The sequence below is a fragment of the Sus scrofa genome, chromosome 7, assembly GCF_054392235.1.
Source record: "Sus scrofa isolate SSC_HxYL_T2T_F1_AM1 chromosome 7, Sscrofa_HxYL_maternal_Yorkshire_Landrace_v2.0, whole genome shotgun sequence".
Classification (NCBI taxonomy): Eukaryota; Metazoa; Chordata; class Mammalia; order Artiodactyla; family Suidae; genus Sus; species Sus scrofa.
In genome coordinates this window covers 49,793,507-49,815,706 of record NC_139389.1, presented here as the reverse complement: position 1 = coordinate 49,815,706, position 22,200 = coordinate 49,793,507, and the positions used below count along the sequence as shown (strand labels likewise).

At 44.0% G+C, this 22,200-nt stretch overlaps 1 protein-coding gene across 2 annotated transcripts in view; it reads left to right on the top strand.

The window, feature by feature from the left end:
- Nucleotides 1–22,200, top strand: part of RCAN2 (regulator of calcineurin 2) — a 303,837-nt gene that overhangs the window by 45,370 nt on the left and 236,267 nt on the right. For both annotated transcript variants that reach the window (XM_021098801.2, XM_021098802.2), the window contains exon 2: nt 10,801–11,027. In XM_021098801.2, the coding sequence (XP_020954460.1) occupies nt 10,803–11,027 (225 nt within the window). In that variant the 5' untranslated portion in view covers nt 10,801–10,802. The remainder of the gene's footprint in view (nt 1–10,800; nt 11,028–22,200) is intronic.

Below are 22,200 nucleotides of genomic sequence, written 5' to 3'. Positions count from 1 at the left end.
AGGGACCGAACCCGCAACCTCATGGTTCCTAGTCGGATTCGTTAACCACTGCGCCACGATGGGAACTCCTGAATTGGATTTCTTTAACGTTATATTCAACTTAAAAAGAGCTATCTATCGGCCTTTCTTCCTACTACTTATTAATGCAACATTGCATTCTTAGTTTTGATTATTAATATTCAAGCCGACATGATCATCTTTAACTTCTTCCAAAATAACAAACCTCCCATAATCCATTGACTTGATTTTCAGTCAAAACTGAATTTAAAGTCAGAGTGAATTATTCATTAATCATTTCCATTTACCTTGTTTCCTGTTTATCCTCCTCCACTGGCTATACCATGAAATCAGGCACATGTTTTTCCCCCTATATGTTGCCCTTATTGCAGAAAGTTTCCACATCTTAATTTAAAAAGCAGATAAGTTGAATCTTTAATACTCTCTTAGTCCAAGGAGAAATAAATTACTTTTTGCGAATGTCTAGCTCATTTTTCTTTGTAAATCACTAGTTCCTATTTTTAAAACATCTTGCTTCTAATTTGAATAACCTGGAAGACAAAAAAATAGAGGCAGGTTTATTGTGAGCATCAGATAAAGGTTTCAACACTGAAGAACGCGTTTCTGAAAGGCGATATACAAGTTCTCCTTTCTTGAGTGCCTTTAAGCCCCAGGGTAAACAGATGCCTCTTTTCTTGTGTATTTTCTTCCAATCTTGGAGAAAGAAAAATATCTAGGTGAGAAGGGACCTTAAAGGGAGATGTCAGCTGGCCATCTCCCTGGTCCTTGTATTCCTTATGTGACATCCTCCCAGATAGATGCCACCTGCTCTGTGGAGCGTACTCAGTGGCTGTCACTGGGACAAGTTGCTCCCTTAGCCATTTCTATTTTAACCTGAACAGTTAAAAGATCCATGGCTGCTTTTACTAAAGTGAACTCATTCTCCCCTGGTTTGAGTTCTCCTTTCTTGGTGCCATCGCAAGAATGGTTCCTCTCGCAGAATCCAAAGGTCACTGTGATTTGGCTCCAGAATTCTCCCCTCCGGTGTCCTATGCTGTGTGTCCCCATGTCCCTGTTTCTTAGTTGACATGACTTTGGACCCCTCGATAAGACTAGATAGTTTCCAGAGTTCCCGTCGTGGCGCAGTGGTTAACGAATCCGACTAGGAACCATGAGGTTGCGGGTTCGGTCCCTGCCCTTGCTCAGTGGGTTAACGATCTGGCGTTGCCGTGAGCTGTGGTGTAGGTTGCAGACGTGGCTCGCATCCAGCGTTGCTGTGGCTCTGGCGTAGGCCGGTGGCTGCAGCTCCGATTCGACCCCTAGCCTGGGAACCTCCATATGCCATGGGAGCGGCCCAAAGAAATAGCAAAAAGACAAAAAAAAAAAAAAAAAAAAAAAAAAGAGAGAGACTAGATAGTTTCCTTAGGAAAAGTTCCAGTATTTCTGTCCTAGGAGGTACTCAGAATTGGCCGTGTTGGTTTCTCCATGTTAAGGGGACTCAAGATGATATTACTACCCCATCCCTTCCAAGGTGGCATCAGCCTTTTTTATGGGTCACACTGATGATCACAGTGTCAATGGGGTGACGTGACTTGATGATGAAGCTAGGATGAGCATCTTCCTGGATGCTTACTTACAATGTTATTTTTCTTGCCACGACTCTGCTGCTCTCATGGGCTTATTTGTGATTTTTTCCACTCCTCTATCCAGTTTAAGACTTTCCACATCAGGGAGTTCCCTCTGTGGCACAATGGTTTAAGAATCCAACTGCGGGGAATTCCTGTTCTGGCTCAGCAGTAACAAACCTGACTAGTATCCATGAGAATGCAGGTTCGATCCCTGGCCTTGCTCAGTGGGTTAAGGATCCAGTGTTGCCGTCAGCTGTGGTGTAGGTTGTAGACGCTGCTCAGATGGCTTTGCTGTGGCTGTGGTGTAGGCTTGCAGCTGCAGCTCTGGTTGAACTGCTAGCCTGGAAACTTCCATATGCCTTGGGTGCAGCCCTAAAAAGACAAAAAAAAAAGAAAATAATCCAACTGCAGTGGCTTGGGTCACTGTGGAGGTGCAGGTTTGATCCCTGGCCCAGTGCAGTGGGTTAAAGGATCTGATGTTGCTGCAGCTGTGGTGTAGGTTGCAACTGTGGCTTGAATTCAGTCCCTGGTCTGGGAACTTCCACATGTCTCCATATGCCTTGGGTGCGGCCATAAACTTAAAAAAAAAAAAAAAAAAAAAAAAAAAGACTTTCTAGATCAGAACTCTTGTGGCAAATGCATGGCTCCCCAGTCTCACGAGATATACCCCATTCCTAGAAAGGTGAGAATTTTTAGGATTCTGCAATTCAGCAATCTGAACCTCATGCATATTGATAACACTGTGACAAAAATGATATCCAGCAGAATCGGATGGCTCTTTTAGTTCCCTTCCTCTGGACTTAATAGTACCCTACATATGTGCAAATTGTACTCTCTCTATATGTATGTATGTATGTGTGTGTATTTATGTATATATATATATATATACACACACACACCATGTATATATAAATCGTGCATATATAGTACCATATGCATATGTAGCATATATATATATGTGGCATGTACATATGGCATACCATATGTACACCATATGTAAATGGCCACACGTGTGGAATATGGAAATTCCAAGGCCAGGGATTGAATCCAAACCACACGGGCAACGCCAGATCCTTTAACCCACTGCACCAGGGCAGGGGATCAAACCCACACCACCATGCTGCAGTTGGATTTTTAACCCACTCTCCCACAATGGGAACTTCTTAATTGTGCCATATTTTTTAAAAAATGTTTGTTAGGTGGGAGTTCCCTTCCTGGCTCAGTGGTTAATGAACCCGACTAGGATCCATGAGGATGCGGGTTCAATCCCTGGCCTTGCTCAGTGGGTCAAGGATCCGGCGTTGCCGTGAGCTGTGGTGTAGTTCGCAGACGTGGCTCGGATCCTGCGTTGCTGTGACTCTGGCGTAGGTCGGCGGCTGCAGCTCCGATTCGACCCCTAGCCTGGGAACCTCCATATACCATAAGCGCAGCCCTAAAATAGCAAAAAGAAAAAAAAAAAGAAAGAAAAAAAAAGAAAGAAATGTTTGTTAGGAATGAAAAGTGGGAGTTCTGGAAAGGTTAGTTCCTTGTGTATGGAAACCCAGTAATGACCACCTGAGTTTCTGGAAACATTTATTCAGTTGCTACTTCTTTGATGCCACACAGGGATCTTTAAGTGTCGAGTGTTTAGTCTTCATGGTAAGAACCATACCACCTTCATTTTAGGTCTTTTCATGTTTATTTAGGAGTTTCCTGGTGGCCTAGTGGGTTATGGATCCAGCTTTCTCACTGCTGTGGTGCAGGTTCCATCTCTGGCTTGGGAACTTCCACATGCCTTGGGCGTGGCCAAAAAAATGTTTAAGAAGTAATCTGAGTGTTACCTGAGGATCTTGGATGAGATCATGTTCACATTATAGCAAAATAAGGAAATAGTTGAAAATATTTTTTTCCTCCTTGCCGACTTCTTCTTCCATTAAAATGAGTCGAATTTGATTTCTAGTCTCCTTGCCACCTATTTTGTAACATTTAAATAAGCAGTTGCCAGTGTCTGGGGAGGGAGAGGGGTTTTGTTTTTATTCAGTCACTCTCTTTTGCCTTATGAACATCTGCCCTTCTAATGGCTCTCCAGCCAGACCCAGACCAGATATTCAAGAGGCATCCTTTCTTGTTTCTCATGTTATGACATGGGTTTAGCGTCATGGATGTTCACTGAAGTTTGAACCTTATTCACACCCTCAGCAGTAGTCGACGGCAACCAGGTCTGTGTGCAGGTTCCTCTCTCTCTCTCTCTTTTTTCTTTCTTTTTTTCTTTTTGTCTTTTCTAGGTCCGCTCCCGTGGCACATGGAGGTTCCCAGGCTAGGGGTTGAATTGGAGCTGTAGCCACTGGCCTACATCACAGCCACAGCAACTTGGGATCCGAGCAGCATCTGCAACCTACATCACAGCCCATGGCAACGCTGGATCCTTAACCCACTGAGCAATGCCAGGGATCGAACATGCCACCTCATTGTTCCTAGTCGGATTCATTAACCACTGAGCCAGGACAGGAACCCTGTGCTTTTTTTTTTTTTTTTTTAATTGGCTTTTTAGGGGTGAACCCGCAGCACATGCGGGTTCACCAGGCTAGGAGTCAAATCGGAGCTGCAGCTGCCAGCCTAGGCCATAGCCACAGTAACACGGGATCTGAGCCTCGTCTGCGACCTACACCACAGCTCATTGCAACTCGGATCCTTAGCCACCTGTGCGGGGCCAGGGATCAAACCCGCGTCCTCATGAATACTAGTTGGATTCGTGACTGCTGAGCCACAGTGGGCATTCCAGGTTCCTCTGCTCTTCATGAGCCTGATAATAAATAGTCTTAATTCACATAGGGTTTTGGAGGCTTCACAAGACTTTCATCCCCTTCGCTCATTTCATGTTCACAGTAGACAAGGCCATGGTGTTTTTCTGTTTTGCTAACATGGAAACCACAACCCAGAACTTACACAACTTAGAGAAGGACCAAACCCAAGCAGGCCTCTGGGGCTCTTTCCAAGATTTCCTAAAGATGTCTCTTCTCTGCTTCTGAAGTTTTGAGATTCTCCCAGCGGAGACTTCATATCTTAAAAGTGGGTGGTGGGTTTTTTTTCCCAGATGCATGTGATGATGGAAATATATGCTTTCTAAATGTCACACAACAGAAGAATGGTTAAATCAATAATGACAGATCTATACACTGGGATTCTAAATGGCTATTAAAATTCATGTTTTCAAAGAATGTGTAATGCTACAGGGAACTGCTCTTGGCTGTATCTATGTGCAATACTAAGCAGCAAGCTCCCAGGTTTTTTTCAAAATTATGAACGAGGAGTTCCCTGGCAGACTAGGGGTTAAGAACTTGGCATGGTCACTGCTGTGGCTTGGGTTCAGTCCTTAGCTCAGGAACTTCCACATGCCAAAAAAGAAAATTACGCATAAAAAAATGCTGAAACTAAATATACTAACACATTAGCAGAGTTTTCTGGATAGGAGGATTATACTTTACTTTTAATTTCCTTTGTTACACCTTTCTGATTTTTCCAGTTTTTCCTTCAATGAACTCATGTAATCAAAAGAGATAAATGTTGGAGTTCCCATCATGGCTCAGTGGTTAACGAACCTGACTAGCATCCATGAGGACTCGGGTTCAATCCCTGGCCTCACTCAGTGGATTAAGGATCTGGCGTTGCTGTGAGGTGTGGTGTAGGTTGCAGACTTGGCTTGGATCCTGCATTGCTGTGGCCGTGGTATAGGCCGGCGGCTACAGCTCCAATTGAACCCCTAGCCTGGGAACCTCTATATGTCGAGGGTGTGGCTCTAAAGAGACAAAAAGACAAAAAAAGAAAAGAAAAGAAAAACATAAATGTTACCTTAATTATACTAGACTGATTTTTAACTTTAGCCAGAGGACTTTGAGAGATTCTTATTATCTTCCATTTTAATTCTAATTTTTTATTTTAAGTGATTTTTATTTTTTCTATTAGAGTTGTTTACAGTGTTCTGTCAGTTTTCTACTGTACAGTGAGGTGACCTAGTCACACATACATATATACATTCTTTTTCTCACATTACCCTCTACCATGCTCCAGCAATGGAATACTATTCAGCTATAAAAGAAGAACAAAGTAATGTCACTTGAAGCAACAGCGATGGAACTAGAGACTCTTATACTAAGTGAAATAAGTCAGAAAGAGAAAGACAAATACCATATGATATCACTTATGTCTGGAATCTAATATATGGTAAAATGAACCTTTCCACAGAAAAGAAAAGCATGGACTTGGAGAATAGACTTGTAGTATCTTCCATTTTTAAAACTACATTTGAAATGATGGTTAATTTTTATTATTAGTGTATACATTGGAAATAACATATCTTTGGCATATGTGCTTTAAATTGGCCGCAGTAGTGCCTTCGCTGGTGTGTTATTTCCTGAAAGAGACTTCCTTTTTACAAAATTCATTCATTCAGTCAAACATCATCTTGAGGGCTTTTCTAGCTGTCCCAGGTGGAAGGTAACCTACATGAAGGCCACTCACTCTCTGCTGTCAAGAAACATCAGACTCAGAGTCTCCTTGTGGCTCAGTGGATTAAGAACTCGCGTTACCGCTGCTGTGGTTCAGGTGACTGCTGTGTGTGGGTTCGATCCCTGGCCTGGGAACATCTACATGCTGTAGGCGCGCCCCCACCCCCCCCAAAAAAAATCAATCTGGTTGGGATACGTAATCATGGAATGAGCTGCAAGAGGGCTCCGTTGGGTTCTGGGGAAGTGCAAAGGAAGGATGCTAAATGCATGGGTCCTGGGGGAGGATGGGAGCCCTCTGGGAAAAGTCATCTTTGGAGCTGAAAGAAGCTGTTCTCTTTTGGATGACCAACCTCAGATTTAGAATGAAAGACAACCTAAGTACATCTTCTTATCCATGTAGGCAGTTGGTGCCTCTTAATTAGTCTACCACAATTAAGAGTTTTGAAATGAATTTAAAAGATAAACTAGCTATTTGGGGCTGTAGGGTCTTTAGGTTTCTTTGTGAGGGAGTTCTTTTCATCGTTAACGTTTCCCTCTCTTTGCGTTTATTTGGGTTTACTAAAGGGTTGTGGTAGGAGTTCCCGTCGTGGCTCAGTGGTTAACGAATCCGACTAGGAACCATGAGGTTGCGGGTTCAATCCCTGACCTTGCTCAGTGGGTTAAGGATCCGGCGTTGCTGTGAGCTGTGGTGTAGGTCGCAGACGTGGCTCGGATCCTGCGTTGCTGTGGCTCTGGTGTAGGCCCGCGGCTGCAGCTCCGATTAGACCCCTAGCCTGGGAACCTCCATATGCCGAGGGAGCCACCCTAGAAAAGGCAAAAAGACAAAAAAATAAAAAATAAAATAAAGGTTTGTGGTAATACCAAAGCATAAGAATCTTGCTCTGAGGTGATCATAATGATGTCTTTTTCTAGGATTTTCTAGTACATATCCTTTTATGAGTGATTAATACTGATTTTGATCACTTTCTTTCATGCCTGTTCCATTCCCCCCTTCCCTTCCTACTTGGCTGAGTGAGAGGCAGCTGGAGGTTTTTGTTGCTGTTTTATAAAGATAAACGGAATCATAGAATGATCAGTTGATTTCTCTAAATTAGGAGGTGAGTCAGAAATGGAAATGGGAAGAGAAGCCAGGTTTCTTTGTTCAAAGCTCTGACTTCTAAAATATTTCTCCATGTAAGTAGACTGGGTTGTTTGCCAAAAATGCGTTCACCTTTTAAATCTTTAGTGAGAGTAATGAGCTTAAAATAAAGATGTCTCATGAAGGTAATCGTATTGTTACAGCTTAGAACAGAAGTTAAGGCTATTTAAGTAGATTAAAATGAGTCCTGAGTGAGCCTTGATAGTTGGTCTATTTAATTAATTTGTTCAGTAATGGATCTTAATTCTCTTTGAAAAAAGAATAATTGAAATGTTCTCTGACCTGTTTAAGAACATTAGGGGACCTATTTTGATTAATTTCAAATTTTTTAAATAAGAGAGATGGGATTAAAAATAAAATCAGAGTTGAGACTTAATATCTCAATTTCAAGGTCCTGGATGATTATAACTTTATTATCAAAAGGTTTTTCTATTGTTGAAAATACAGTAGAACCATGAACAACGTGGGTTTGAAGAGTGCAGGTTCACTGATACACAGATTTTTTTCACCAAATACATACTACAGTACTACAGAATCTGGGGTTGGTTGAATCTACAGATGTAGAATCCTATATAAGGAGGGCAGACTATAATGTCATACTGGAAATTTTTTTTTTTTTGTCTTTTTGCCTTTTCTAGGGCTGCCCTTTCGGCATAGGAAGGTTTCCAGGCTAGGAGTCTAATTAGAGCTATAGCCTCTGGCCTACACCACAGCCACAGCAACGCAGGATGCGAGCCACATCTGCGACCTACACCACAGCTCACGGCAACGCCGGATCCTTAACCCACTGAGCAAGGCCAGGGATTGAACCTGCAACCTCATGGTTCCTAGTCAGATTCGTTAACCACTGAGCCACGACGGGAACTCCCATACTGGAATTTCTGACTGTGTAGCCAGTTGGTGGCCCAAACCCTCATTGCTCAAGGATCAACTGTAAAACTATCTTAATGTTCTTAGTAATTATTTTTACTACTAAAATAATTCATGCTTAATAATAATAAGTGGTGGTTACTATGCATATTACCCCCAAATATCTAAAGCAACAGTTTAAATGAATATGAAGGAAAATAAATACTTAGAAGTATGTCATCAAGTTTTTTTCTTCTCATTAAAAATCGTCATATATTTTGGATTAATTATAGAGTAAAACAAAGCTTAAAACATATACCATATTTTTATTTAAAAATGAATATTTTGTTGACTTAAATACAGGCAGTGTTGCATTAATTGGAGTTTTGAGAACCTTTAGAAAATAGGAATGGTGCAATTATATTTTATATAAGAATAACATTTTTATTTTCCACAATCATAGTGATCTGATTTGGGGTTATTATTTCAAATAATAGCAACTCTGGAGTTCCTGCTGTGGCACAATGGGTCAAGGATGTGGCATTGCTCTAGCTGTAGCTTAGAACTTCCATATGCCGTGGGTATATGGAAAAACAAAACAAAACTAAAACGCCCGTACAAGCCTAAGAGTTTAACACATCTTTTGTGTTTTCATCAAGTACCGTTTATCAGGATCCCATCTGGGCTTTGTTTCTAGGAAAAATAAAACAAGAAACAACCTCATCACAGTGCTACATTCAGAGTTCAAGAGAGATTATAAGTAGAAACCCATATTTGTCTGAGGATCTGGAATTTGTGTCTTAACTAAACTTGATGAGGCCAGAGTGACATTTTGTGGCCTTTCTGTCCTTAATCCTGAGGTTCTGCGTTGCTGGGATGGGGAGAAATGAAGCTTATGGAAGATGATCTAGCATCCACATCGTAGTTGCCAGGCAGTCTTACCTTGTACCCATGGGCAAGTTATTTCACCTTCTGAGCCCTTAATTATTAATCTTGGAACATAAGAGTATAATAGGTGTGAAAACAGATATGAAAGAAAAAGGCAAAAACTGACCCTTGAAGTGCATGGGAAGACTGGCAAAAACTACTGAATTATGTCCCAGTATCAAACCATGGAGGAGTTCCCGTTGTGGTGCGGCGGAAATGAATCTGACTAGTATCACATGCGATCCCTGGCCGTGCTCAGTGGATCAGTGATCTGGTGTTGCCGCAAGCTGTAGTGTAGGTTGCAGACTCGGCTCGGATCCCTAGGAACCTCCATATACTGTGAGTGCAGTCCTAAAAAGCAAAAAACAAAACAAAACCCACCAAACAAACAAAAAACATGTGGAAAAACTCTCCTCTCTGGCTGGCTGCAGCTGGGTCGAATTTTGAATGTACGGGGTGATGAAATAATCGAATGATGGAACAAGCTAGATGAGATTAACACAGGAAAGCTTCCTATGCGGGGCTCCGAGGGAGGGGAATCTATACACCATCCGTCAGCCAAGATAGTATTGATTTTGTAAGATCCAGAGTTCACAAATTACTTAGCGTACCCCAGGCAGAAGGGTGTGTGTGTGTGTGTGTGTGTGTGTGTGTGTGTGTGTGTGTGTGTGTTGTCATGGCGGAGAAACGATTAACTCTTAGAGTTGCCCTAATCAGGGTTCAGGTGGTGATGACATAGCTTGCACTTCCTTAGATACAGACCTGCACTAATTTCGATGTGCTTCCTTTCCATGGCATAGGAGCAGGGACTTCAATGCCAGACCCCCTGAGTCTGATGCCTAGTCCTGCTGTTTTTGTCAGGGACCCTGTCAGAGCTACTTAAGTGCCGTATTCCTGGGTTTTCCCTCCATAAAATGAGGATGATACGGGTACCAACCTCAAAGACTCTAGCGGAGCTTCAGTAGGTCAGTGGATGCATGTCAATAATTTAGAATGCTCTGGAACTCAATACATGATAAGCATGAGCAGTAATGGTCATGGTATAATCCATCATGTAACTTATTCAAGCACTTTCCAGAGCTCCCCTCCTGGCTCAGTGGGTTAAGGACCCGACGTAGTGTCCATGAGGATGCAGGTGCGATCGCTGGTCTCTTTCAGTGGGTTAAGGATCTGATGTTGCCACAAGCTGCGGCCTAAGTCACAGATGTAGCTCAGATCCTGCATTGTTGTGGCTATGGCATAGGCCTGCAGCTGCAGCTCCAATTCGACCCTGAGCCTGGGAACTTCCATATTCCAGGTGTGCCTTTAAAATAGAATTAAAAAAAAAAAAAAGACTTTCCCATGTACATTTTGCTTTGAGTCTATCTGAGTCTCTTAAGGAAGCGAGGCTCAGAGAACTCACGTAATTTCCCAGACCCCAGTCTAGTAAACGCTGGACAGCTGGGCTAGAGCCCCCTGCCTCTAACTCTAATCTTAGTCAAGTGAGGGTTTCTTTTTTTGCCCATAGCGTAGACTGGATTCTTGCCCAGAAGTAGGGCTATATGGGAAGTCGTAACTCAGAGATCAAGGGGAAAATGTGAACTTGCTGGTTCTCCCCCCCCACCCCCACCCCCAATAGCCCCTGCCTCGCCATCTGGTCACCCCCCCCACCCTCCCATAACCCCCCCCCCCCCACCATCCCCTGCTCTGCCCCAGAAGCTCCAGAACGGCAACCTGCCAACTGAGCTTTCAAGGAATCGAGTCCTGTTTTAACACACAGCCATCTCTGTACCTTCAGGAATGAGGGGAGATTCTTACTTCCTTGGCATGAGGAGCCTGGGGCAGCAGGAGCATATCCCAGAAGATGGAGGCCTCTTCTTGCTCTGCTGCATAGACCGGGATTGGGCTGTGACTCAGTGCTTCACGGAGGAGGCCTTTCAAGCAATCACGGACTTCAATGACCTCCCCAACTCGCTGTTTGCCTGCAACGTCCACCAGTCGGTGTTTGAAGGGGAAGACAGCAAGGTAAGGCCCTTTCTGCTCCTGAAGCAGGGGGAGACGTGGCCTTATCTCCGCTCGCATCCAGTATTTCCTTTGCTCCTTGGTGGTTGATGTTTGGAAGTTTTTGAAAATGTTTACTTGGTGCTCTTATTGGCGTGCCTTGCAAGAGCAGAAAAGCCTGTGCTATCATGGTTGACCTTGGGGGGTACACAGGAGGTCTTCCTTGAGTCGGTGTTGAATCGAATCTGCAAATCGAACAAAACAGTGGCACTGGGAATGGGGATGGCAGGCGATTCCGTCTTGGGCTGGGAAACAGACATGGTAAATAAAAAGGGAAAAGTGTTACTTGCCCCTATTCTGCTCAAAACTTCATTTGCCTCTCCCCGCACAGCCCAAGCTCTCTTTCACCCCTCTTCTTCTTGCAATTTGATGACTGTTCTAAAAATAGCTTCTTAAATTGGGCCCCAAGTCCAGCAGCACTTATGGGAAAGGTAAGTTGATTGGCCAACTGAGTCTTGCTTTGCTCGCAGATACCACAGTGGGTGAAATTGTTTTGGATGTAAGAATTTGCATGAAAATGCTTAGCTCCTTGATTGGAAATAGTCAGGGAATGAAGTTGTCACTGTACACGCCCTTTACAGTAGAGGAAGCTTCCTTTTTTTTTTTTTTCCCTGTCTTTTTAGGGCCACACCCGTGGCATATGGAGGTTCCCGGGCTAGGGGTGGAGTCTGAGCTGTAGCCACCGGCCTACACCACAGCCACATCAACTCAGGATCCGAGCCATGTTGGCCACCTACACCACAGCTCACGGCAACACCAGATCCTTAACTCACTGAGGGAGGCCAGGGATCGAACCCGTGTCCTCATAGATGCTAGTCAGATTTGTTTCCCCGAGCCACGATGGGAACTCCGGAAGCTTCCGTTTTAAGAGCAAACCTGACTTAGTGTAGGTATTCTTGGAAATCAGAGTAAATATTCCTCTCAGAGGTCTTTCTAAAGTTCACTTTAGATTTCTCTGACCTTTTAAGCAGAGGCTCTGAATCGATCAAACCTTTCCTTGGGGATGGGGGCGGGGGTCTAATTGTAAATATTCACTGTCGCGCTATGTGGTAAAACATGGCCAACATTTGGGGAGGAAAGGGGCCTTTTTTCCTAAAGTCTGGCCCTGTGTGAGATTAAAAATAGGATTTATGATTGCCGTTTCACCAACACGGGCTGTTTTTGCCAGCTGCTAAAGTCCAAACTCTGTCGCTTGAACACAATGACTGGAAATCTCTGCTCTGGAGTTTATTGGTTTTGTAAGCAATCCTTATAGCCCAGAGGGTTAGGAATTGTTTCAAGCCTTATAAAGATAGCTTGATAATGATAATTATTTTGGAGCTGAATGATTGAAATGATGGGCTCAAAAATAGCTTGAAGTCCAAGGAATTGTATGTGGTTAGAACCTCCAGAGCTATGATCACCAGATTATTTGATGTAAGAAAGTGATGTACAGCCTCTTAGAAAGAAACTGGGAATTTTGCTCTTGGATTATAACCAGGTTATAATGGATTATAGTTTATTCAGAGCAAGTCATTGCCCCTGAAATCTGAGATTAACCATGAAACAAAGTTCCCTGTTTCCTTGTTCTGTCCTCTATTTAAGTATCAACTATTAGAAGGATTTTCCTTAGAGGTTTAATGGGTTTTTTTTTTCTTTTTTCTTGATGAAATGCTTAGCAGCAGATTGAAACAAGAAGGTTTACAAAGGAGCCGATCTCATTCAGGAGAGCTGCTCAAGAATGGCTGATCAGGGAGTTCCCACTGTGGCTCAGCAGTAAGAAACCCGACTAGTGTCCATGGGGATGTGGGTTCCATCCCTGGCCTCGCTCAATGGGTTAAGGATCTGGCGTTTCTGTGAGCTGTGGTGTAGGTCGACTCGGATGAGGCTCGGATCCTGAGTTGCTGTGGTGGTGGCATAGACCGGCAGCTATAGCGCCAACTTGACCCCTAGCCTGCGAACTTCCATATGCCTTGGGTGTGGCCCTCAAAAGACAAAAAAGAAGAAAAAAGAAAAAAGAATGGCTGATCAGCTGAGCCAGAAATGGTTAGAATTGGTAGAAAGACCAAAACGTGGCGTGAGTTCACACATCTCCTCTGATATTCAGGTGTGTGATTGAGTAACGAATTGCCACATATTCTCATTTAATTTGTATACAAAGTGGATACATTGCAGTTGGAAACATAGTCTTGGGCTTTAAAGTGAACTTGCTAAAAAAATATATATTGAGGTGAAATCAATAAGAAGTAGTTCAGTGGGACCAGTTTCACACGATGTCAGGCACATTTTTATACCCAAGGAAGTGAATTTTATAATTGGCTAGTGTCTGCTTTACCTGTTAAATGAAACAAAAAGTCTTCCACTTGGGTGCAATTTTATAGCCCCCACTTGTAGAGTATCTCCAAGATATCAAATAATCTGATGCATATTCAGTTTTAATTATATGTATAATGTTTAAGGGTGACAGAGCAAGATGATCAAATATCAAATAAATTGATAAATAGACACGGGATCACTGGGACTCTAGGGGGAAAAATGTGTTTGGGGAGCCTCACGGTTCCCATTTTTACTGCCACATGTTTCTCTTCACGTTCCAGATTCCTCTCTTCTCTTTACCTCCGTTTTGTTGCCTACAATCTTTAGAAAACTCACTGGTCTTGTCCCGCATTCTTATAGCCTTCCCACAGGGTTCAAAGTTCATGAATCGGAGTTCTGGTGATGGTTATCTTTCCCAAAGGGTAGGCACGTGAGGCCCTGTGCTAAGTTGGTAGGAGATGTTTTCAGGTAGAGGGAGAAGAATCAGAAACGCTTCCCAACACTTGTATTTGCCTGTGGGCAAGGCTGGCTGTGGGGGCTGCCTAACATATTTGGCTTTGGGAAGATGCCTTCAGTAGCCTGCAGTTATCACGGAGATAAGACATCAGACATGATGCTTAGTTTTCATTTCAGAGGCTCCAGCAGGTAGGTGGTAACTTATGTAACTTGTTTTGGCCAAATTCTTTCTTTTTTTGCATTAATTTACCTTTGATTCTTCTTTCACTCCTCCCTCCTTCCCACCCTCTCTTTCTCTCTTTCTTTCTTTTCAGGGCCAAACCTGAGGCACATGGAGGTTCCCAGGCTAGGGGTCAAATTGGAGCTGTAACTGCCGGCCTACACCACAGCCACAGCAACATGGTATCTGAGCTGCATCTGCGACCTACACCACAGCTCATGGCAGCAAAGGATCCTTAACCCACTGAGCAAGGCCAGGGATGGACCCCACATCCTCATGGATACTAGTCAGATTCCTTTCTGCTGAGCCATGAGGGGAACTGCCAAATCATTGTTTCTTAATACTGATGGACTAGAGTTTACCTTGTTTGTTACAATTATTATAAAGCTACATTTTTCACTTCCATAGCTGGGTGGGAATAAAAACTCTTGCTCTCTGGCTATCACCATGAAGTCTGGCTGTAATCTCTTCTCTATTTTCCCATCTGTCTGAGACGCTTTTCCTAAGCTCTTTTCCTTATTGAGGAAATTTGGAAAATACTCACTTGGACTGCTCTTAATAGAGATAACAGCACACGATATGGTGCTGGTTTATGCTTGTTTCTTCTTACCAATGTGATAAATATTCTGAAATGCTCATTTCTGCTCTCCTATTTAAAGTCTAAGTTCTGACACCTAAAGAACATTTTTTTTTTTTCCCCCAAACAGCTTCATGAGGCCATGATGTTCACTCCAATTTTCTGGTAGGCAGAATTCCGTGAGATTGTATTTTGATTTGATGCTTTTTGCAAGGAGTGAGCACATACTTCAGGGTGGCTTGTTGTGGTCCAGATGGTTGAGATTTGTTTACATAACACAAAGGAGAACCAGAGCTGGAGGAAATTGGCATCCGAAACCAATAAATGCAGCTTGCTGTTTGCATGCTACAGCTTGCAGCATAAATATTTTTGTATGAAACACATTTAGAACTGGGATCTTCACAGCAGGCAACGCCTAAAAGTTATTAGGGGTCCATAACCATTAGCATTCTCCCCTGGACTGCCTTTCTGGATCCAGCTGGGCTGCAAAAGTCATCTTAAGAAAGGTGAGGCTGGAGGGGGCCACCCTTCGGGCTGCCCTGTGTCTGTGCTGAAGATGGATAAGGGTTCGCTCCATGGTTTATTGGCACTCACAAGAGGCCAAAGGGGAAGAGTGAATCAACTACCGTAAGATCTTTAGGGGAGTTCTCGTTGTGACTCAGTGGAAACGAATCCGACTAGTATCCATGAGGGTGCTGGTTCGATCCCTGTCCTTACCCAGTGGGTTAAGGATCTGGCATTGCTGTGGCTGTGGGAGGCTGGTGGCTATAGCTCCTATTCAACCCCTAGACTGGGAACTTTGATATGCTGCGGGTATGGCTCTAAAAAGCAAAAAAAAAAATCTTTAGCTAAATTCAGTTCAATGAGGAGAAGCCCAAAAGGTCAGTTGTTATTGACCTCCAAAAATTTTGATATCCTTTAGTTTAATAAGAACAACAACAACAACAATAATAATAGCAAACCTTACATAGCATGTAATGAAGTGCTGGGGACCCTTCCCAATGTTTTTTAGACATTCCACCCTTAAATCACCATGACAACCCTGGCAGGAAGGTATCTTTCTGCCTCTGCCTCCCGGGTGCATGGCAGGTTTGTATGCCCTGGGTCCTTCTGGCTAATTCTGCTCAAAGTATAAGTGGAAGTGACCCACCATGCCGATTGCAGGCTAAGCATTTAATTACCAGTGGTTGACCCTGAAGAATGTTCTTTTCACTCTGCTCAAGCAACGGGCATTGTGCCAGATGTGCCACTAGGCAGTTGAGACCACGGAGTGAGGCCAAGGATGACACAAAGCAGGGTCCTGGCTGACCCGTGATAAACGTGCAATGTGACAACTCCAATGATGAAAGCCTTTGTTGCTTTAAGCCACTGGGATTTGGGTGTTTGTTGTTAGCCTATAACTTAGTCCATCTGGGTTGATACAGGTACTATGATTAGCCCCACTTTTCAGATGAGGACACTGAGGCACAAAGAGGATGCCCCTGGTTTCACAGCTGATAGTGGCAGAACAGGCATTCCAACCTCAGCTTCCAAGCCAGAGTCTGGGCTCTTAACCTTTATACAGTCCTGCCTCTTAACCTACAACATGGGAAATGGGTATGATAGTTGCTGGCTCTGAGGCTGCCCTGGTGAACGAGACAGCATAAACTCCTTGGATTCAAGTCTGCCAAAGAAAACAATTCCAGTAAGGAGACAAACATGATAAATCCAGTGATGCTAAATCAAAGGGCATTTAATATACATTTTCAACTATATTCACTGCCTTATGCACACACACACACACTCAGAGGCACACAGACACACACATGTGCACGATTTTCTTATTGTATCTGCTATGCTTTGTCTTTTAAATAAGTGCGCATTTCTGCCAACCATTAAAGACTATATCCTACCAGGAAGGGCATAAGATCAGAGACCAAGTGCTACTGGGTACATAGGCTTTGTGCTTCTCACAAATGGATCATCTCAGTGCCTTGGGTGTGGCTGGGTTGTCTATTCAACACTATATATGTATATGTATATATATATTGTCGTTTTGGCCACCCTGCGGCATATGGAGCTCCCTGGCCAGGGATGGGAGCCACAGTTTCATCCTAAGCCCCAACTGCAGCAACACCGGTTCCCTAACCCACTGCGCCCAGCTGGGCATTGAACCTGTGTCCCAGTGGCTCCCAAGACACCACTGATCCTGTTGTGCCCCAGGGAGAGATCCCAAAGGTGTATATTTTTCATTCAAGCTACCACTCATAGAAACCAGCTCCTTCTAGAGCTCGGCTGAGGAAACTGACCTAGTCCAGCACTGGCAGCCCTATGAGAGCATCCTCAAGGACTTTCAGCGTTAACTCTGCTTCTTTGCGATTTTGACTTGACTCCCCGCACAAGACTGGCCCTCACTTCAGACTTCAGTTTGTAGGGGGTTGCAAATGTCCACTTTGTCCTTTACAACTAATTGCAGGTCCACAACCTCTTGTCTATAGTCCTGAAATCTGAAAAGCTCTGAAGACTGAGAGTTTTCTTCATAACCCATTTTAAGACAGAAACCTCACTTGACCCAATTCCTTCAGAATCTAACCAGGACTGATGAGAAGCTTCTTCCAGTGTGAATATTCATCCATCTCTTTGCAAAAATATGCCTGTTTTTAACCACAGCGGGGGTGGGGGCGGGGGGGCGGGGTTGCCCCAGACCTTGCTAGAACGTTACACAACATGAGCCGTGTCTATCGTATGGCATTCTAAATCCCCCAATTCTGGCCTCCCAAGCATATCAGCCCCTAAGAATTTCAGACAGTGGGTTGTGAACCTATAGAATACATACCAATACACCCACACCCCGTGTTCAAAAAGAAGAGTGAATGCACTGCTGTAATCTGAAGAGGCATCAAGAAGGGCGATTACATAGATTTTCCCCATAAAGAGATACTTGTGTCTATCAGAAATAAAGGATAGGGAGAAGCTAGGATGGGCACGGGGCATGGATACCACCTGTGTGACCTTCCTGAGTCAAGGTCAAACTCTGAGTCTCCTTCTTTGAGGGTCTATAGTTGAAAGCCTCTAGCCTTGACTTACTGTCACTGCTGGTCCTGCCCTCATCCTTTCACCTGGTTCCTGACTAATGGTCTGGTCTGGGTCCAGAGGAAAGTCTCCTAGCCCATCAAGGAGATAGCTCCTGTTCCACACACGTGGTTTTCTCAACTCCGTGGCACTTCCGTTGTAAAATATTTATGCCACCTCCGCATATTCTGCTTCTCTTCACTTGTACTTTTCCTCTCTGGATTCTGAAGTGCTAGAAGGCAGGCACAATTCGTATTCCTCTTCATTGTATTTCTGGCACCTGCTGGATCTGACACAAAGTAGGTACTCCATTAATAATGAGTTGGACCTCCACCTCAGTGGTGACTAAATTAAGATGCAGAGGAATGACTTTGCCAGGATGGGCTGATAAATGAGAGAAACAGCTAAGCGTGGAGTGAGGCCTCTGGACGTTTAAGTCTGGTTCATTACCCACTGTGCATACACTGCTCTCTTTAAATTCCACCACGAACAGGTTCTAGAACTCAAGCTCGCTGTCCATCAGCCTAACATCCAAGTCAAAACGTGGCAGGCAGACAGAACTCAGGTGATTCAACAGCAAGGCTCAAATGATCTGTAAACGCATTGAGTCCATGTCACGCTTGTAGTTATGACACTCACATGAATAAACCTGTATTATATGTCAATTTATAGTTACATAGTATTTTATTTTATTTTGTCTACATAGTATTTTAAATGTCTAGAGGTGACTTGACCTATTTAAAATAGTGATCAGAGTAAAAATTAGAGGTGTCTTAAACACGTGCTTCCTATTCCGAGGGAAGAAAAGAAAAAAGGCAATAAGGAAGGATGAAATCCGGTGCCTTCGGAAGACCTTAGGAAACTTATTATGGGGGTGGTTTAAGGCTTGTTGAAAAATTCACGCTGAGGGAGTTTCCTGGTAGCCTAGCAGTTAAGGATCACGTGTTGTCACTGCTGTGGTGCTGGCCCGAGAACTTCTGTGTGCCTTGGGCATGGCCAAAAAAAAAAAAAAAAATTTCATGCCAAGGATCTGTAGCAAAAGATGAGTAAGCGGATAGCAATTTACAGCAGTTTAAATGACATTGAATGGGTTAAAAAAGTAAAAATGAAGGAAAAAAAATCATCAAAATAAAAACAAAGGAAACTACTATGACTTGGTGGTAGGGAGGTAATAACCAGGCATTAATTTTAAATATTAAAGCAGAAAACTGTTAAATTAGATGCCAAACAGTCAAGGACTATTTAGGAGTTTCACTGTTTCTCTTGTGTCATCTTTTAGAGGTGGAGGTAACACGTATAGATTTGTTTGTTGTTTTAAAGGATGTTTCAGCTAAAAAGAGACAATGATTGCACGTCATTGTGCTAAGCTGGTCCTGTTTTCTCTTTTTCCGGACGGTGACTGGGAACCGTAATTAGTCACTGCTAATCACTTGGGGACACCAGCCAGATGAGAGCCCAGCGTGGGGCAGATTTGAAAGCTGCTGTAGGACATTCCCTGGAACCTTAACCTTTCTGGAAGTGCCTAAAATATTCCAGAACATATTTGGTGTCTTGCTTCTCCCATGGCGCTGAGTGACCCCCTGGGGCTCAGGAGCCTGACAAGCCACTGGAAATGGCCCACTTAACTACCTGGAAACATTTTGAGGCCGTGGGCAGAATTAAGCCTGAGGCCTAGAGAGCTGAGAGAGTTTGGTTTCTGTGCCAAAGCGTGGGTGAGCGTGGGTTCTTGATGACACCTGGGGGGGATGGAGGGGGCACGGCTGCCATGCTCTGATTCATCTAAGATGCTGTAGAAAGGGTCATAGAGCTTTCTTTCTTTTTTGGAAAAATGAAAGGACTCAGACCTCAGTAGGTTTGATTTCCATCAGAGCTCCTGGTGGCCTGTGCAGGGAGCCTGTGAATTGCTAGAAGGGTTCCCAGGGGCAGAAGTCGGCTGAGGGTGCACTGCCTGGGGCAAGGCAGGTGGATCTGTACGAATGGCACCCTTGCCTCTGGGCTGACGGGTGATAAAGCCTTGAACAAGTTGTGAGTGGCTTGACAGGTGGAGGGGAGACTGGATCTCATCCTCCACGCTTCTCCTGGGCCAGGTGCTCCTGGAGAACACAAAAGGCATATCTATCGCAGAGGGTCCAGTCTAAGGAGATCACTGTCAATTATTCCAAATTAAAAAGATTTATAAATGCAAGGATCACAATTGCATTCTGTTGCCTAATAACATCACTTTTTTTTCTTATTCTTTGCAGGGCCGCTCCCTCGGCATTTGGAAGTTGCCAGGCCAGGGGTCCATTTGGGGATGCAGCTGCCGACCTATACCACAGCCACAGCAACTCGGGATCTGAGTTGTGTCTGCGACCTACACCACAGCTCCCGGCAAGGCCAGATCCTTAACCCACTGAGCGAGGCCGGGGATCGAACCCGAGTCCTCATGGATACTAGCCAGGTTCATTACCGCTGCGCCAAGACGGGAACTCCAGAACATTGCTTTTTTAAGAGGTGATTTTGGAGATGGAGCTCAGGAGAAGGCCCCAGGGGAGAAGAAGCTGCATTTTTAGTTTTCCTTGCTCTCATCAGCAAAGATGGGCTGGGCCTTTACCTGGCCTTTCTCAGCTTTCTTCACTCTGGTCACAGGCTGGTGGCCATGACATTCTTAAACCAACTTAGAGATAACCCGAGAAAGTCAGAGAGTTTGGACATGAACTTTAAAAACTCCACCAGCGTATCCTTCACAGCAAGCCTGACATTTAGCTCAATGGATGAGATCAGTGTGACATGGACGATCTGAGCGCCAGTTCCATTAATACCGTGTGACATTTACCCCATCAGAGTGGCATTATTAGTGCATGGCTTATTATACATGTATTTGTGTATAATAATGTAGGTATTATTATCCATGTATTATTATCTACTCAACCAAACTCCGTACCTTTTAAGCAGAGTGACTATATAGAAACATAACACATGTAGTTTGTCTTTTTAACTTTGCCCAGTTTCTGGTAGTATTTCAGTGATGTTATATTTTACTGGGAATGTACTTTACAGCATAATAATTGTTTTAAACATAAAAGCCGGGCGTTCCCATTGTGGCTCCACTTTTTATGAACCTGACTAGGATCCATGAGGATGCAGGTTCGATCCCTGGCCTCGCCCAGTGGGTCAAGGATCCGACGTCGCCTTGAGCTGTGGTGTAGGTTGAGACATGGTTTGGATCCTGCGTCACTGTGGCTGTGGTGTAGGCTGGCAGCTGCAGCTGTGATTTGACCCCTAGTCTGGGACTTCCACATGTTTCTGGTGTGGCCCTAAAAAGACAAAACAATAACAACAACAACAAAAAAACAAAATAAAACATAAAATTCATCATCTCTATCAATGTTTTGAGGGAGAGACCCATCACTAAGATACATAACATAGTTAAGATTTTTCATCAAACATGTCAAAATATCATATCTTGTTCTTTGTTCAAAACCTACAGTTTCCCATCGGATTTATTGCTATTATTAACTCTCAACTATTTCGTATATTATTCATACTTAGAGTTCACCACCTTATCAGATAGTCTAGTTGGACCGCATGATTGTAAGTATCTCGGGGGCAGCAGGACAAGCTCCTTGTCCTCCTGTGCCCTATGGTGTCCAGCACAGCTCTGGATGGAACACGGGTCCCGAAAGGGAGGCAGGCGAGCCAGTGGAGATTTGGGTTCAGATGCACTTGGGTCCAAATCCACCTCATCAGCATAGCAATTACATGACCTTGACCAGCCTAACTTCTTTGACTCTCAGTGTCCTCTTTGGTGAGATGGGTTAACTATACCTTCTTTTTTTTTTTTTTTTCTTTTTGCCATTCCTAGGGCTGCTCCCACGGCATGTGGAGGTTCCCAGGCTAGGGGTTGAATCGAAGCTGTAGCCGCTGGCCTACACCACAGCTCACAGCAACACCAGATCCTTAACCCACTGAGCAAGGCCAGGGATCGAACCCACAACCTCATGGTTCCTAGTCGGATTCGTTAACCACTGAGCCACGACGGGCACTTCCTCTGTTGTGTGCTTAAATGAGGCAATATGGTTAGACGAGGTGGCCCAAGACTCCATCTTCTTGGTCAACATTAGTCCTTTCCTCTTTCTCTTTCATTCTTCTCCCCACCCTGTAAACCTGTGACTCTCTCTGGTTCCAGGAAGAAAGAACTTTTCTAAAAACGTTAGCTTGGAGTTCCCATCATGGCACAGTGGTTAACGCACCATTAGGTTTCGGGTTCGATCCCTGGCCTCGCTCGTGGGTTAAGGATCCGGCATTACCGTGAGCTGTGGTGTAGGTCACAGAGGTGGCTCAGATCCCGAGTTGCTGTGGCTGTGGTATAGGCCGGCGGCTACAGCTCCAATTTGACCCCTAGCCTTGGAACCTCCACATGCCTCGGGAGCAGCCCTGGAAAAGGCAAAAAGACACACACGTACACACACGCAAAAAACAAAAACATAAACTGGTTTGTTTCACTTATATGTGGAATCTTTAAAAAAAAAAAAAAGATACAAATGAACTTATTTGCA